Genomic DNA, 16,140 nt, shown 5'->3' on the forward strand with positions numbered 1-16,140 from the left:
ATGGCACTTCCCAAGTTATGTTAACTCTAATGGGAACCACTGTGTCCAGTGCCTTGCAAAGTCCCGTAACCGAACTAACGTCCCTTTACAGTTCCGCGAACCTACTTGAAGCTTCATGATAGCCTCCGGCCTAGCGGAGATTGAGAAAGTTATCTAAAAAGATCCAACACCACTGAGCCAGCCTATTACTTAGCAAAAATGAAATTCGCACCTTGAAACTGGTATCCCTCTTTATTCATTACCATATTCTCGTGTACACACAATTCAGTGAGCGTCATGTTCCCCTCTGATATGTTTCGCAATATTCGCGAGCTGTTTCGCACCGCAGAACGACAACCCACAGCTCCTGAAAGCGAGAAAGAGCAAGCCGCCGCGCCCCAGGGACGCTCGTGCGCAACCAACAACCATACGATCGTGGGATCCAAAAACAAGCAGCAGCCAAAGTCTTGCTGGTTCACCACATTGCCGCCATGTCGTTTTGTCGTTCGACTGAAGCAAGAATTCGACAGCGCCAGGACCATCCGAGCAACGACTCAGAAGTGCCCGAATCCCGAGTGCAAGGCGAGAATAGAGAAGGACGGGGGCTGGTACGTTTTCCACTTGATATTCTGCGAGGTTTACATTTGCTAACTGCTTTTCAGTGACGTGATGAAATGTGAGTACAGAAGGCATATGTTGCACATTTTGTTGTTATCCAGTACATCCAGATATCTGTGAGACTCAATAGTCCAAAGCCTTGCTAACTTGACTTTCCTGGTCACAGGTACCTCATGCCAAAAGGAGTTTTTATGGGGGTGTAGCAACCGATTGTCTGAACTTGGGGCGAACACTTCCACGGAAACTGTTTGCAGCGGAAGCACATGTTACTAGTGGGATACAGGCTTAGGGAGATCATCCATTAGGCCTTAGGATGGCCTTGAAATGGTCCAATAAACTATTTACCGTACTCTACTTACGGCACGAAAATAAAAGGGGACTGTGGGAATGGTACTTTCTTTTTGTGTGTGTGTGCGTGTGTTCTTTTGCTTTTCGACTCATACCAGCGCAGTTCAGCAGAGGAAAGTGGCTCAAACCCGAGCAAACCCAACGCATATCGAGAGAAGAGGGCCTCCGGTAGGACATCAAGGTGGTTGGCGATCTTTCCGATCCAGAGCATATCTATGAATGTATAATTTGATAACCAAGCCCCGCGAGTGATACAGTTTGATACAAAAAAAAGAAAAGAAAACATGGAGTAGGTAAGATTGATTTTGGATTGGCGTGAACGTATCCAACTGCGTCCGATATAGCCCTCGGGCAGAGTCGTAGCGAGAATCGTCCGCCAGAAAGAAGTCGAATCCAGTCTTCTTCTTACGACACGTTGCGAGTGCTGGGATATAGTTCTCGTAATTTGACTTAATTGTGACTATTAATGTATGGTGAATTACTGGGACCAAAAGGCACTTGAGACGTTGCTTCGCTGATTGCGTTAGGAATACGCCGCCCGCAATTAATGATACCAGGCTGGCATCTTGAAAGGGTTGAAGTTGCCATACTATCGCGGTTTGCCAAACATCCAACTCCAGTAGACAGGCAAAGCTGTTCCATTGCGCATCTATTAGCTCAAGTAACGTACCTAAAATCGAACTTGATCCTCCTTTTGGTTTCATGTGTCTAGTCTTTGTGGTACGATGCATATGCAAGCCATAAGTTGTGCTTGTTTTCGTGCTTGAATAAATACAAACACAATAATTGTGTATGTATCTTTGTAACATACGGTACCATCGCCAGATAGTGTCACGTTGCCATTCGAATTCGTAGTGATAACTTAACTGTTACCGTGTGTTTTGAAAGAATCATGTACGGTAGCACTACCTGATAATTTAAGTCGATAATGTATACGGCGTCTATGGTATGAATGTCGAGGCAATCTCAGTGGGTTGGTGTACCTAGTCAGAGGTTTTAAAGATGGTCACTTGCTTATACACCTGATATAATATTGGTAACTATAAGTGTGCCTATAAAATCAAGACTATGTGAGTCAAGGGTGAAGTTGAGGTGAGATTTTATAGATTAGTTTAGCAGGTAGCAGGTAGGAAATGCTTCTAGGACCGATTGTTCGGGCTTGCAGCAGCAGTACTGATTTAAGTCACCTAGCTGGTTATGACATGTTTAAAACCCTGCTCCATCTCATTCCAAGCTTCGCACCTGAGATGAAAATTCTTCCGTCAATTCTCATCTAAATGTTGCAACCCTATAGTAAGGCACCACCCGAATTTTCTGCTAGGTCTCATCTCAAAGTCCCAGCCCTATAAACACACAACGCAGTTTCATCGTTCACCAACACCCTCATCTCTTCCATTCTTACAAAAATGGTTACCACGAAAGCCATCGGCGGTGCCATCTTGAGCGCCAGACTAACCAATGGCCGCCACATTGTCGCTCAAGGATCGCGGCTGAACCCTGTCACGAACGTGGAAGAACCCTTCCAAGGGCCACTTTACGACAGGGCTTTAAATGTGAGCCACTTAGATGACACTGCTGTCACCGTGGAGGACATGTCAGATTTGAACGTGGAATATCAACACCCCGCAGTCAAGAGCTTACTCGACACCCTTGGGCCATCGCTCAAGGCCGACGTCTTTTCGCCCGCATACATGACTGACAATTACGAGCTGCACCAAGATCGCTATGAAGTGATTATAGAGAATTTTTTCCTTAATGGGTTTAAGGTGCACCGACGCACCTACCCCATGCTAGATGCCAAGAACATCAAACCGAAAGGCTATAGCGACACGGACATGGCCAAAGTCATAGGGGACCAGGCTAACTCTCGGGCTCGACTGGAAACACTTGATAGGGATAAGACGTTGGACGCCATGGCAAGACTACTGTGTAAGGATGAAGATGAGCCCGGAAAGCAGCGACGGTTCCTTACCAAAAATGGTAGTTTCAAGAAGAACGAAAAGAATACATGGTCATTGTTGAAAACGACAATTCAAGGCCAGATGTTCCAGACACGAAACGACCCGGCGAAGAGAAAACAGCTCCTGGGAAATTTTAACGTCGATGAAGCCAAATCCAACGAGACATTCAGCTCCTGGTTCAAGAAGGCCGCCAATATTTACGACATGGGAACGAACAAGGGAGGAAACAAGCATAACGACTACCTGCTCGACGTCGAGGCAGCCGAGCTGTGTGAAGTGATAGCTGGGCAGGATATCGTGATCCTCCGGGATAAGAATCATGAACTGATTGCCGGTGTGATAACGGAGGCCACGCAGCGGCTCTTCCCCTCGGTCCTGGACCTTGCCGAGTGTAAACTGCATATTTATCTAGAGGGGGTAGATGAAGAATTTGTTCTCCAAGTCCGTCAAATCCAAAACCGCAATATCGACCTTGACCCTGACCATCTGCCCCGACTCATCCACCTGCTCCACAAACCCGCCATCCCGCTCATCATCGCTTAGACCCGCGATCCACTCCCGCCTCCGCGCCAGGATAAACCGAATGAGCCATAGGATAGCCGGCGTCCCGACCCAACTAACGACGATCATCGAAGCCCACGCGCCGTAGAACCGCGGCCCCTGCGACGGGACCCAGATCTGCGGCGACACCAGGTTCCCCACGCTCTACCCCATCATGAACATGACGTTGCGCGTCAGCTTCTTGGTGTACCCGGCCGCCGTCGCCGTCGTCCAGCCCAGCGCGATGATGTACGTGATGCCGCACACGCTGGCCGCGAGGATCAGGCACGCCAGCAGCGCGAGCTTGTTCGCCCAGTCGATGGCCACCATGCCGAGCCCGCCCTCGACGGCGGGCACGCACCAGACCATCCCGTGCAGCGCGAGGTGGCGCGGGTGCCGCCGCAGCAGGAACGTCGCGACGACGCAGCACGCGACGAGCGTCGAGCCGAGCGGGTCGATGCCGATCGAGGTGGTGATGGGGTTCTTCTGGCCGTAGCTGAGGTTGTTCGAGTACATGAGCGTGAAGGACTGGAGGGTGAAGAGCCAGGAGACGGGGTCTTTCAGGGTTTCGATGAACTGCGCCTTCTTGAAGCGCTTCTGCTCAATTGAACTCTGCGGCGATGCGTGCACGCGGCGAATGACGTGGAAATTCTCCTCGAGCGTGAGCCAGCGGGCCTCGGCCGGGTTCGCCGGGTAATCGACCCAGACCCAGACGGCGAGCAACAGCGTGATACCGCCCGTGACGATATGCAGCAGCTTCCAGGGCAGTACGTGGCCCGTCGTCCACAGCAACCCATAGGAAATGAAGCCCGTGACGATGGGCGCGGCCTGGCAGGTGATCCACAGCACGGGCTGCAGGAAGGACTGCTCGTGCCGGTTGAAGAACATGCCAATGGTGATCTCCATGGAGGGCACGATGACGGCCTCGGCGGCGCCGAGGGCGAGGCGCATCACGATGAGGCCCGAGTAGCGGACGGCGACGCAGTGGAGGAAGATGATGGCGGCCCAGGAGGAGATGACGAAGCTGAAGAATTTGCCGAAGGGGAGGCGTTGCATTAGATAGTGGCCGGGCCATTGGAACGCGAGGTAGCCTGTCGCCGTGTCAGCTTACCGAGTACTTTACTCCCGTGAATCCTTCTGGGCAATGAGCCGGTTTTGCTTACCCACGTAGAACATCGTGTTCGAGTTGTTATATTGGGCTGGAGTGACCCCTGTCTCTTTGAACAGCCCGAGAATGGAGGCATAGCCAAGGGTGGACTTGTCGACCTGTTTCTCAAGGTCAGTACCAAGTTTGTTGTTTCGGAATAGGGGGTTCATCGCACGAATAGCGTTATGTTGATTGCAGACAACAATACCATGAGGCGCAGGTAAAGTTTCCTTCGCAGCTTCTGCTCGGCCTCTGGTGTCAAGTGGCCGAACTGATCGCCATGGTCCTCAAGGAGACGGAGGGTGACATCGGCGTACTTTTCAGTGACTGTCTTGCCCTTTTCCTCCGGGCTCGTAACACGAGCCTCTTTCTCGGATCCCATGGTCAGCGCAATTGCGGCAAAAGAGGTGTAGGCCAGACAGTTGACCGAGACGATCCTGTCATCTCGGCATACACCCAGTGAGCGGGCAGGAGTGGCTCTTATATACAACTGGGTTCAGGGACATGGTCGCGAGGGATAAGGGATTCCCTACCATGCAATTCTCCCCGTTATTGCCCAATGGAAGCCAACCTCGGGGATCACATCATTAACCCAAGATAATGTGCAGAGGTCTTCTTAAGCGCCATGAACCCGGCTCTGCGAGATATGTGAAGCTGAGAATGCGACTCGCGCCATGGCGATCCGCAATTACGCAATGCAGAGTTGTTGCGAGATACCCGGCGCCGCGGGTGTCGCCGGGCCCGAATGCCACACTCATCTACTTCTACTCAAGCGGAATTGGGACTGCATTGCGGCCGGAGTGGTGCTCTTCCAACCAACTGTATATCCAAATATGCCATCTTACAAGATATTAGGCTGAGTCTATCCTTTGGAGGCCACAACATGAATGGGCAAGACGTCTCGCTGGCCTTGAATGTTGGTTTATAACAGGGGCAGTGCGGTTTTGGCAGCAGTGACATGCGCATGCAGGTGTGTGTCGGCTGCTCTCCCGAACCCCTAAAACTAACAGATGCCGAATGGAATTCGAAGTGGGAGCAAATTACCGGTGCCGGAAAAATAAATAAAAAATCTAACTGTGAACACCATTCAAACCTCATGGCCGGATGAACGGAACGAACCACCTCGCCTCAATGGAATCCAAGTTGGCAGGGCGTTGCTTATCGTTATCGATATCCCTTATCCTGCCGCTCTGCAGAACAGTCGGATGGTTGGTAAGCGCGGCCTCAAGTCCTCATATGTATTTGATAAAACAAGAAACATTCTACTGGAAATCATTCTTCTTTCGAAAACGAGCTCGAAACTAACAAGCTTATTATAATATGTTAAGAGAATCCGGCTCACGACAGCTGACCACGAAACACTTTCGGGTTTCTGGGGTTTACCTGGGGACCCCAGATCTTCAATGCCTGGTCATCATGTTTTAACTTCATCCGGTCACTCCAGTCACACATCACAATTTGGCCACTTTTGCCGTTGGGTCGGTGCGGCACATGGTTACATAAGGAAACCAGCGCAAACTGCGAACCCAGTAACAGGCCAAGGGATGCGGCTCTGAGTTCTACCCTGCTTAATTCGTCCCATGCGAGTTGCCCTTTCCATCCCAAAAGTCGATGCTTAAAGTGACATCTGGCCTAAGACCCCGGACAACTATCTACACTACCCTTCACAACGACATCAGAGTTGCCATGACTATGCTTCGTAAACATGTTGGCGCAGTTCCATGTCCTGACCACCATTCTCCAGTCCCGGTTGCCTGATGAGCTGTCCATGATGGAAATCCCCTCTGTCGATTATACTTCCGAGCTGCATTCTATGCGCTCCATCACAATCACAGCCCCATATCTTGAGGGATTTGACGTGCCCGAGTGCGTTTCCATCGCCTCCGTGACCCTTACCATGGTCTACGTGACCATTGCCACCATCTGCTTGACCCGCGCGCTCGTATCTTAACTTTTGGCCGGCAGAAATCGCTTACAAAACTGGGCATATTTCCCCAGGGAATTCATATCTCCCAAACTTGGCTTTTGTCCCTTATCTCTCTTCCCGCTCGTTTACGTATCTTTGACTCACACCATACATCCCTTATCTTTCAGTCTTTCGCTACCATCTAACCCAAACATGGCGCGAGAAGCCCAAGATAACAGGATCACGACGGCAATAAGCCGGGATGAAGACACTCAAGGAATCACAACAGCGGCGACAAAAGTTGTCACCGGATCCGACGTCGGGGCCGTGGTGGAAGAGAAGGAGCTGAGTACGCCCTCGGCCGGGTCGGCGACGCCGCCCCAACATCCCATCATCATTCAAGAAGCAGACTATCCCCAAGCCTCGGCGTACGCATTTAAGACATGGAAGAAGTGGCGGATATTGATTGTCGTCTTTTTGGTACAATGTTCGATGAACTTCAACACGTCGCTCTATGCCAACGGCCAGAAGGGCATGGCACATGAGTTTGGCATTACCGAACAGACAGCTCGCGCCGGCGCGGGTGCGTTCTTGGTCTTGTACGGTTTTGGATGTGAGCTGTAAGTACTTATTCCTTGCCTCGAAAGGGGATGACATCCGCCCTGGTCATGTCAGGGAGCACTCTGCGACTGACACATCATAAACTCTACAGCTGGGCCCCCTGGTCTGAAGAACTCGGCCGCTGGCCCGTCCTCCAGATCTCCCTCGGACTCGTCAATCTTTGCTGCCTCGTCGCGGGCCTCGCGCCCAACTTCGCGACCCTGCTCGCCTTCCGCTGCCTGGGCGGTCTCTTCTCCGCCGGTGGCAGCGTAACCCTCGGCATCGTCGCGGACATGTACCGCGCCGACGACCAGCAGTACGCCGTGCTCTTCGTCGTGCTCTCGTCGGTCGGCGGCTCCATATTCGGCCCCGTCATCGGCGGCTTCGTCGAGTACTACATGCACTGGCGCTGGACCATCTGGTTCCAGCTGATCGCGGGCGCCGCCGTGCAGCTGCTGCACTTCTTCCTCGTCGAGGAGACGCGCGTCACCTGCCGCCTCGCCGCCTACGCCAAGATGCTGCGGAAGCAGGGGGGCCGCTGGCCAACGTATACGGGCCCAACGAGCAGAAGTCGTGGAAGGCGGTCCTGGCGCCCGCCGAGATGACGACGCTCTGGTTCCGGCCCTTCAAGATGTTCATCACCGAGCCCATCGTGGCCGTGCTCTCGCTGCTGTCGGGCTTCAGCGACGCCCTCATCTTCATGGGCTTCCAGTCCTTCGGGCTCGTGTACGAGGTCTGGCACTTCAACTCGTGGCAGATCGGCCTCACCTTCGTCGCCATAGGGCTGGGGTACCTGGTCGCCTACTTCAGCTTCTTCCCGGCCATTAAGCGCCAGCGTAACAGGGAGCTGAACAACCCCAACAGCGACTACGCCAAGTTCGAGGCTCGACTTTGGTGGCTCATGTATACCGCTCCTTGTCTGCCGATTGGGCTGATCATCTTTGCTTGGATGGGGGTTCCCGGGTCTCATTGGATCGGTCCCATTATCGGCTCGGCCATTATCGGTATCGCCAACTTCGCCATCTACCAAGCCACGATTGATTACATGGTAAGTCCTCTTCTTCTATTACTATCTTTTAGCAATCACCGAACCAGTTGCGCTAACGCTTCTCTCCTTCAGGTCGCCGCGTACGGCCCCTACTCCGCCTCCGCCACCGGCGGCAACGGCTTCGCCCGCGACGTGCTGGCCGGCATCCTGACGTGGGCCGCGATGCCCTTCTACGACCACTTCCGGCACACGTTCCCGCGCCACGGCCTCCCGTATGCCAACACGGCGCTCGCGGGCATCAGCTGCGTCCTCGTCGCCTCGGCCATGGCCATCTACTGGAAGGGCGCGGCGCTGCGCAAGCGCTCGTCGTTTGCGCAGAAGCTGGCGGCGACGGAGGGGCACCCGGAGGCGGCTTTTGTGGGCAGCTAAGGCAGCGGGTGATGCTAGGACCAGCCCCAATCAGATGCAAGAATCCCTAGGATTTCACGGGGACGGAATGCACGGTTTGGTTGGTCTTGTCAATGGGATTGGTCGGCGCTGGTGAATCCTGGCGAGAGACCGGTTCATGGTCAAAGGGCCGCTGCCATTTCCCAGACATATTCGCCAATGGTTTAAAAAATGTAGAGACGAATACGCATAATACAGAAATAGAACAAGACACATGTTACCGTCGAGCCGGACTTTTGGATACTTCGGTGTTCTGAGAACTTCCAGCCATGAGAGCAGGCACGGTCCCTTAAGGCGTCAGCCCTAAACCACTAGGCAGCCACGTAGCGGCGGCGGCTCTCACTGGTAGTGTTGTAGTGGTCTTTTCGCGCTCAGCTAGCCGGACCTTGGCCTGTATTACAGTGGGCACTTGAAGCAATATGGATGGCCGCAGCTGAAATCTCGGGACTTGCTGAAGCCCGAGAATGACAAGTTGTAAGACGGGCTAGTTCAGCACCCGAGACTCGGCCGAGTCGCGCGCCTGGGAATATGTGTCCGTTTATCACACCTCCTTTTGCTTGTCATATTGTGAGATGCGAACCAAGTATAAAGGCACTGCCAAGCCCCCTTTGGCGATTGATGTTGGATGACTCGAACAAGAATAACAACCACCCTACAGCACGCAGCAATCATACCATTTCTACAAGGTAGCAGACAACCCCAGGAGTGTCGTTTGCAAACTACCATTCCACTACCTTTTCGAACACTCATTATACTTACCTCACATCCAAAACCATGGCCACCCCATCCATCGCCATCATCGGCGCCGGCCCCTCCGGCCTCGCCCTCGCGCGCCTCCTCGAGTGCCGGGGCATCACCTACGTCCTCTACGAGCGCGACGCCTCCGCGGCCGTCTTCGACCGCACCGGCGGCACGCTCGACATCCACGCCAGCACGGGCCAGCGCGCGATCGTGGAAGGCGGGCTGCTGGCCGCGTTCGCAAAGTACGCGCGCTACGACGCCTCGACGTTCCGGCTCTGGGACCGGCACGGCACGCAGTACATCCAGCACGAGCGGGGGAGCGATTTCCCCGAGATCGATCGGGGCGATCTCCGGAGGATTTATTTGGACGCGATTCCGGAGGGGAAGATCCGCTGGGGGATGGGGTTGAAGAGGGTGGGCCGGGGGGAGGATGGGGAGCCGGTGCTGGAGTTTGCGGATGGGACGACGGCGTCGGGGTTCCGGCTCGTGGTGGGGGCGGATGGGGCGTGGAGTAAAGTGCGATCGCTGGTATGTTGACGATCCAATTCCCCCCTTTGTTACGATGCGTCGCTGACCTTTCTACCTGCCCTTATCAGATCAACGACGTCAAACCGCAATACTGCGGTATCCACATCATCGAGTCCCGGATCAGCCCCACCAACTCCGTCTACAGCCAAGTCCAATCCCGCGTCGGCAAAGGCATGATGCTGATCGGCGGGCCCAACCAGATGATCACCCTCCAGAACCTCGGCGACGAGTCCTACCGCATGTACCTCGGCGTGCGCGTGCCCGCCGACTTCGCGACGGCCGGCCAAGTCGACTTCGCCGATACCGAAGGTATGCGGGCCATGTGTCTTTCCAACGCCTTCTTCGGCGACGACTGGGCCGACGAGTTCCGCGCCTACATCCGCCACGCCACCGACTTCCGCCCCTGGCCCCTCTACCACATCCCGCCCGCCTCGGTCGCGTGGGACCCCGTCCCCGGCGTCACCCTCGTGGGCGACGCGGCGCACCTGGGCCCGCCCAGCGGCGAGGGCGCCAACTTCGCCATGACGGACGCGCTGTACCTGGCCGACCAGCTGGCCGAGCAGCAGAACGCCGGCTGGCTCGTGGACGACGAGGCGCGCGACCGCGCGGTGCGCGGGTACGAGGTGGAAATGTTTGAGCGCGGGGCCAAGCTGATTCAGAGGGGCGTCGACATGACGGAGGTGTTTTATGCGGGGGATTCGCCGCGGCCGACGGTGGAGCTGTTTCGGGGGAAGGGGGTGCCGGTTTTGGAGGAGAAGGGGGCTTGAGGTTGGGACGGGAAAGGTCGTAAACAGTGACCTGTGGTGTGTTGTTGGCGGAAGCAAGAATTGTAGCTTAGAGTAAATAGTTATTATTATACCCATCTCTGTTGGCCGGTGCTTCGGTCACCGTATCAATTATGGAGTGACGTTTTCCATACCCAGGAAGTCTTCCGTACCACCACCTTGCATCTGGCCAAGGCCGGGGCTTTTTCGACGCTTATTTAAAAAGGGAAGAGTTTGCGCATCTCGAGCCTTGCTCTTACGTAGCTGCGGCGGCAGCAGGTCGGCCTCATGGGTATATCGATCTTGCCATATGGACTCGCTTAGAGTGAGCGTCACATGTGCAGCTCCAGGAGCGCCCAACTGGATCCTCGCCTGGATTTGTAGTTCGTCAGCGTTGCATTGGGTACGGCTCGGCGAGCGGTCTAGACCGGGTAACGGGCCGGTGTGTGGGCTTGGTTAGACGTCTCCGTTACGCAGCTAGTCCGGAGATTACTTAGCTGCATCCTGCTGTGCAAGGTGAGACGTATTGTCAAATATGCTGACATACATATACGCCGTATCGAATCATGAACTCCAACCCGTTCTTGACATGCATTGGGCTTGCCTCCTACCCCAAAAGAGAAATAATGCCATTGGGAGTTCTTGGCGGTATGCAATAGCGCTAACACCACAGTCCCTTTACTGCCGCTAGCCGGCGCAGAGGAGGGTATATGACCGAAGTCCCGTGTCTCTGGTTTCTGAACTGTAGTCACGTCCATTCTTATCTCAGGCCAGTCCCGTCTGCCGCTGTTCTGTAGGCCTGAGTTCCCGGACCTTATGTGGTTTATACCCGAACACTGCGTTAAGATGGCGCCCTCCTGGTTAATATTCTTGGGAATCGTGGCTGTGATACCGACGAGCATCGCGGCCGCCTCCGCCGAGACATCTTCCAGCAAGACAATCAAAACTGATGTTGTCATTGTCGGCGGCGGCGCTGGCGGTGCACACGCGGCTTTGCGGCTCAAGGATATGGGCAAGAGCGTCGTTCTGATCGAACAGGATAGCACCTTGGTACCTAGACCTCCATTCCTAAGGCGCGCCACATCTAATGCATTCCCACAATTAGGGCGGCAACGTAGACAGCTACACACCCCCAGGCACCGACAAGTCCATGGACTTCGGCGTCTTCTCCTTCATCGACTACGCCGGCGCCACCGCGCTCTTCGACCGCCTCAACATCTCCACCGCCCCGCCGGCCCGGGTCCGCGCCCCCACCAAGTACGCCGACTTCACCACCGGGGCGCTCATCCCGGACTACGCGGCGCCCGCGAGCGCGGCCGCGAGGGCCGCGATGGAGAAGTACTTGAGCATCTGCGAAGAGTACGAGGACATGATCATCCCGGGGTACTGGAACTTTCCGACCGGCGGCGCCATCCCCGAGGATCTCTTGATGCGCTTTGGGGACTTCGTCAAGAAGCACGGCATTGCTGACGCGGTCCCGCAGATCTACGCCGCTACCGGTTTCGGCATTGGTCGACAGGCGGACGAGCTGACGCTGACGGTCATGCAGACCTTCGGGGCTCAGATGGCGCGGTCGATGTTGGGCCGGCAGGGAGGCTTCATCACGGCGTCGCACCGGAACCAGGACGTGTACGACGCCATGGCCCGGGAGATTGGCGAGCAGGCTATCCTATACGAGACCAAGGTCATGCGCTCGACGCGGGCAGCCGGCTTTGGGGTGGTCTTGACGACCGAGAACCAGAGGACTGGCGAAGAAACGACGATCCAGGCCACCAAGCTGCTCATGGCCATCCGCCCGGTCGGAGAGGAAGCTATGCGGCCTTTCAGCCTCGATGCGCGGGAGACGAGCTTATTCTCCAAGTTTGACTATCATCGCGTGTGGGCGACGCTTGTCAGGCATCCGTCGCTGACCGCCGGCAACACCAGCGTGGACAACTTCCCCGCGGCAGTCGCACCTTCGAACTACCTCGAGACGCCGCAGGTGCCGTTCTTGGACAAGTTCGAGTTACAGGATAATACCGCGGGCGGCTTGGAGAGCCGAGTCTTCCGGTCGCTCGTAATCGGCACTAAGGACTTTGAGTACGCCGATGCCAAGGAGCTGCTGCAGTCTTCGTTAGATCGGCTGATCGAGCAGGGTATATTGCCCCGTACCTCCGCAGGAAAGGAGGCAGAGCAAATCGAGGTGGTGGCTCTCTCGGATCACGGGCCGATGCATGTCCGCGTCTCGGCCGACGAGCTCCGGGACGGTTTCTTCCAGAAGCTGTACGCGCTTCAAGGCCACCGGTCTACCTGGTGGACGGGCGCGGCTTTCGCGAGTCACTTTCAGACCATTATTTGGGAGCTCAACGAAGTCTTAGTGCCACAGATGCTCGGGGACAAGTAAAACAGGCTATAGCGTGGAGAGCCCCGACCCGGTATTTAACTGACCAACTAATGGATTGGCCGGCTGATAAAGGGGGGCACGATTTCCCAAAGTCTGAAGGGTAATCATTTACTGAAAGATATCAGACCGGGACTTCATAGAAAAGTTTTATTCAACAAGGCATTCTAGAGCAACATTTTCTCAGCTGCTTGGTATTTATTCACTAGCAATATATCCGGTCGTCGCCATGCATCCCGATGTCCTTTCCAAGGTTGATGACATTCTATGAATTCCCCGCCTTCCTAGTATCCTATCTACCCATATGTAATACTCAAGCACCCTGAGTAAAGCTCACCCAGAGGTGGATGTCACGCTCTCCCCAGGTCAAGCCTACTGTTCCACCCTTTTACGCGAACCCCTATTTAGGGGTCTGCTGTTGAAACACCTGGGGGTGAAGCTTGGCGAAATCCACAAACAGACGCCAAAGCTCCCGCTTCTTGGCCTCCAGGGGACCCAGGGGCCTGGCCAGCACATCCAGCTCGTCCACGAGCGCCTCGAGCTTATTCTTCTCCGCCGAGTCCCTGATCTGCCCGGCGCGCTTGTCAGACTTGAACATCTCGTGCAACTGGATCTTGAACCGCATCGCCTCGGCCTTGAGTTCCAGGATGACCGTTTCGAGCCGCGCGAGCTTGTCGGCGTTGAAAACCTTGTCTTTGTTGATGAGGTCGGCCAACTCGTCCCGGTGCAGGTCCGGGTGCTGCGGCGGCCCCATGAGCTCCGCGCTCCACTGGCTGGCCGCTCGGAGGAGCCCGCGGTACTCGGAGGACATGTCCGAGAAGGGGCCCTTGACGTTCTCGCGCCAGCGCGCGACACTCTCTCTGAACGTGCGGTCCCTCTGGCCCGCAACCCCCGGCATCATGCTCTCGACGTCCCGCGGCTGGAGTCGGTAGAGGTCCACCAGCTCCTGCACGTCGGACGCCAGGAGCGGGCCGAACACGTCTTTCATAACAGCCATGAGCCGCTCCAGGACCTTGTGCTCTGGCTTCTGCCGCTGGATGTGCAGCGCCATGGTCTTGCACCAGTAGCGAAACACGAAGAAGAGGTCGTGGACGACCGCGTCGTCCCGCTCGAAGTACAGCTCGTGCATGGGCCGGACTTTCATCGTCCCCAGGAGGTCGCGGAACATGACCAGGCACGAGAAGAGGTTGGTGCTGATGTCGGTGGTGCCCGCGCTGAGCGGGTGCAGCGCCATGTCGCCCCATTGGCGCCGCTGAGTTTCGGAGCCGTCCCGGCCGAAGGCCTTCAGAAACGCCCCTGCTAAACAGTCGGGGCAATGGTGTGTCAGACTCAGCTCCGCCTCGGGCAGAGCAACAAGGCCGTGGCGTACGAGTCTTTTGTATATTGCTTGCAGGTTGTCATCATTGCCCACGTAAGTATGACCACAGATGTAGATGAACATATCTGGAACCAGTCGTTGTGGTGTTTGATTCGGTGTAGTTTGGGCGGCCATCTTCATTTTTCAAATCAAGTTCAACCTCGATCTTTACAGGATAGGAAGGACAGGTGTTGAGACAATTTGTTTATGGAAATTGCTGGATGCTTCCTGGCTTTCCAGAAACCGAATCAGAAACCGCGGACAAAAGAAGACATTTATACGATGATAGACCTTAGCACATTGTAGTTGTTTCCTGTAAGTACAATGCATTGTTTTCCGGGATGAAGACATTGTTTTTGCCAACACGGACCTTGTGCTCCAATCAAATGCAATTTCATTCCTCTGTCCTGGCGTTCTTTGACAGCTAGGATATACAATTGGCAGCTCGGCGTAGCTAGACAGCAACGCGCATATTAACGCTCGTTAAAGCCTTCTCTGGTGCTTCATTTTGGACCAACGAATCAGTAAGTCGCCGTCTTAGAAAACTAGCACACACCGGCTAATCCAAAGGTCAGCCCGGCTGAAACAAAGAATCACAGAGAGCACACTGCCTTCCGCTTCTTCCCCATGACCCCAAAGACGCACTGCCAACATACAGCGGTTCTCATGATAGCGCGACGACTCGAATTACTCACTAAACGCCGTAGATATCACACCATATGGTCACTTCGCATAAGAACTGCATCGCTGACCGCCATTTGTATCCCCCACTCCCTCAAACGATACGAACTTGCACTCACGAGGCAGAGCTGCAGAACAAGATACTCGATAGCTACATTTGATGAGTCGTTGAATTCATTTCGAAACACTAAGAACTATGATTTCGAAGTGCACTTTTATCTAACCTATCTCATAATTCCACTGTTTATCCATTGTTATGGAAGGGCAAACTTCGGCAAAGTCGTTTCATCAAGGGAGATGCCTGCCCCTTTGAAACACCTACCGCGAAACCCACCTACGACGACCCTTGCTCTGCAGCACGCTCTTTGGTGTATTCGTAAAAGTAGCCTTGCTCATCCCCCTGATTCGATTCCGTGGCTTGCTTCTGCGTCAGCTCTCGGATCAGGTCCTTGTGCGGCCTGGCAAACGCCACATAAGCCCACCGCCGCCGCCGCAGCTTATGCTCGAGCGGCCGGAGGAGAAGAGCCCGCTCTCGATCCGCTTCGCGAGCTCCGAGTGCCGGAACAGCTCGTACAACTGGATCTTGCACCGCATAGCTTCGTCGTCCACGTCGGCAATGGCCCGCTTTAGGCGCGCGTGCTGGGCCGGGGCGTACCGGTCGTCGCTCTCGATCAGCTCCGCGAGGAGGTCCCCGTGCAAGCTGGACCGCTGCGGCGGGCCGAGGAGCTCGGCGCTCCAGAGGCTCGCCGCCCGGAGCACGTCGTTGTACTCGCGGACCAGGTCGAGCGGGAACCGCAAAGACGGGGCCCGGGTGCGTTGGCGGAACCGTTGGACGCGGGCACTGTATGCGCCGTCTTTGTCGCTGACGGCCCCGGGGAGGATTTGCTCTATGTCGGGTGACTGGGCCCGGTACTGGTCCATCAGATCTTGCACGTCGTTGGCCGCGAGCCAGCCGAACTGCTCCTGGAGCACGGCCAGGAGCCGTGTCCGCGCCCGGCGTTCCGAGTCGTCAGTCTGCCAGTCGCGGGCCATCTTTTTGCACCAGTGGCGGAACGCGAAGAACAGATCGCGGGCCACGTCCCCCTTTGCGTTAAAATAGTGAGGCTGCATCTCGACGATGTTGAGCGCGGTTCACAGATCGTGGAACATGAGCAG

The 16,140-nt window shown here is 55.3% G+C and overlaps 9 protein-coding genes across 9 annotated transcripts; 6 read left to right on the plus strand and 3 right to left on the minus strand.

Annotated features, from left to right (window-relative positions):
* Positions 1-276: 276 nt before the first annotated feature.
* PG986_010706 (ring finger protein) lies at positions 277-727 on the plus strand (the record flags this gene model as incomplete). Its single annotated transcript, XM_066846928.1, has 3 exons — positions 277-587; positions 642-655; positions 699-727. The coding sequence occupies 3 exons, from the start codon at positions 277-279 to the stop codon at positions 725-727; spliced, it is 354 nt and encodes a 117-aa protein (XP_066696419.1).
* Positions 728-2,351: 1,624 nt separating this feature from the next.
* PG986_010707 (uncharacterized protein) lies at positions 2,352-3,449 on the plus strand (the record flags this gene model as incomplete). Its single annotated transcript, XM_066846929.1, has 1 exon — positions 2,352-3,449. One exon carries the CDS (start codon positions 2,352-2,354, stop codon positions 3,447-3,449), a length of 1,098 nt encoding a protein of 365 aa, XP_066696420.1.
* Positions 3,450-3,611: 162 nt separating this feature from the next.
* On the minus strand, positions 3,612-4,975 carry PG986_010708 (allantoate permease of the major facilitator superfamily; the record flags this gene model as incomplete). The annotated part of the gene is made up of 3 exons (XM_066846930.1): positions 3,612-4,537; positions 4,610-4,712; positions 4,802-4,975. 3 exons carry the CDS (start codon positions 4,973-4,975, stop codon positions 3,612-3,614), a joined length of 1,203 nt encoding a protein of 400 aa, XP_066696421.1.
* Positions 4,976-6,298: 1,323 nt separating this feature from the next.
* PG986_010709 (uncharacterized protein) lies at positions 6,299-6,544 on the plus strand (the record flags this gene model as incomplete). Its single annotated transcript, XM_066846931.1, has 1 exon — positions 6,299-6,544. The coding sequence occupies one exon, from the start codon at positions 6,299-6,301 to the stop codon at positions 6,542-6,544; it is 246 nt and encodes an 81-aa protein (XP_066696422.1).
* A 168-nt stretch (positions 6,545-6,712) lies between these two features.
* On the plus strand, positions 6,713-8,516 carry PG986_010710 (uncharacterized protein; the record flags this gene model as incomplete). Its single annotated transcript, XM_066846932.1, has 4 exons — positions 6,713-7,119; positions 7,212-7,584; positions 7,665-8,147; positions 8,220-8,516. 4 exons carry the CDS (start codon positions 6,713-6,715, stop codon positions 8,514-8,516), a joined length of 1,560 nt encoding a protein of 519 aa, XP_066696423.1.
* A 792-nt stretch (positions 8,517-9,308) lies between these two features.
* Positions 9,309-10,570, plus strand: PG986_010711 (uncharacterized protein; the record flags this gene model as incomplete). The annotated part of the gene is made up of 2 exons (XM_066846933.1): positions 9,309-9,803; positions 9,872-10,570. The coding sequence occupies 2 exons, from the start codon at positions 9,309-9,311 to the stop codon at positions 10,568-10,570; spliced, it is 1,194 nt and encodes a 397-aa protein (XP_066696424.1).
* Positions 10,571-11,413: 843 nt separating this feature from the next.
* On the plus strand, positions 11,414-12,950 carry PG986_010712 (uncharacterized protein; the record flags this gene model as incomplete). Its single annotated transcript, XM_066846934.1, has 2 exons — positions 11,414-11,617; positions 11,673-12,950. The coding sequence occupies 2 exons, from the start codon at positions 11,414-11,416 to the stop codon at positions 12,948-12,950; spliced, it is 1,482 nt and encodes a 493-aa protein (XP_066696425.1).
* Positions 12,951-13,347: 397 nt separating this feature from the next.
* Positions 13,348-14,445, minus strand: PG986_010713 (uncharacterized protein; the record flags this gene model as incomplete). The annotated part of the gene is made up of 1 exon (XM_066846935.1): positions 13,348-14,445. The coding sequence occupies one exon, from the start codon at positions 14,443-14,445 to the stop codon at positions 13,348-13,350; it is 1,098 nt and encodes a 365-aa protein (XP_066696426.1).
* Positions 14,446-15,426: 981 nt separating this feature from the next.
* Positions 15,427-16,095, minus strand: PG986_010714 (uncharacterized protein; the record flags this gene model as incomplete). Its single annotated transcript, XM_066846936.1, has 1 exon — positions 15,427-16,095. One exon carries the CDS (start codon positions 16,093-16,095, stop codon positions 15,427-15,429), a length of 669 nt encoding a protein of 222 aa, XP_066696427.1.
* Between the last annotated feature and the right edge of the window lie 45 nt (positions 16,096-16,140).

This window comes from Apiospora aurea (genome assembly GCF_038362705.1).
Source record: "Apiospora aurea strain CBS 24483 chromosome Unknown utg000007l_segment0_segment0, whole genome shotgun sequence".
Lineage (NCBI taxonomy): Eukaryota > Fungi > Ascomycota > Sordariomycetes > Amphisphaeriales > Apiosporaceae > Apiospora > Apiospora aurea.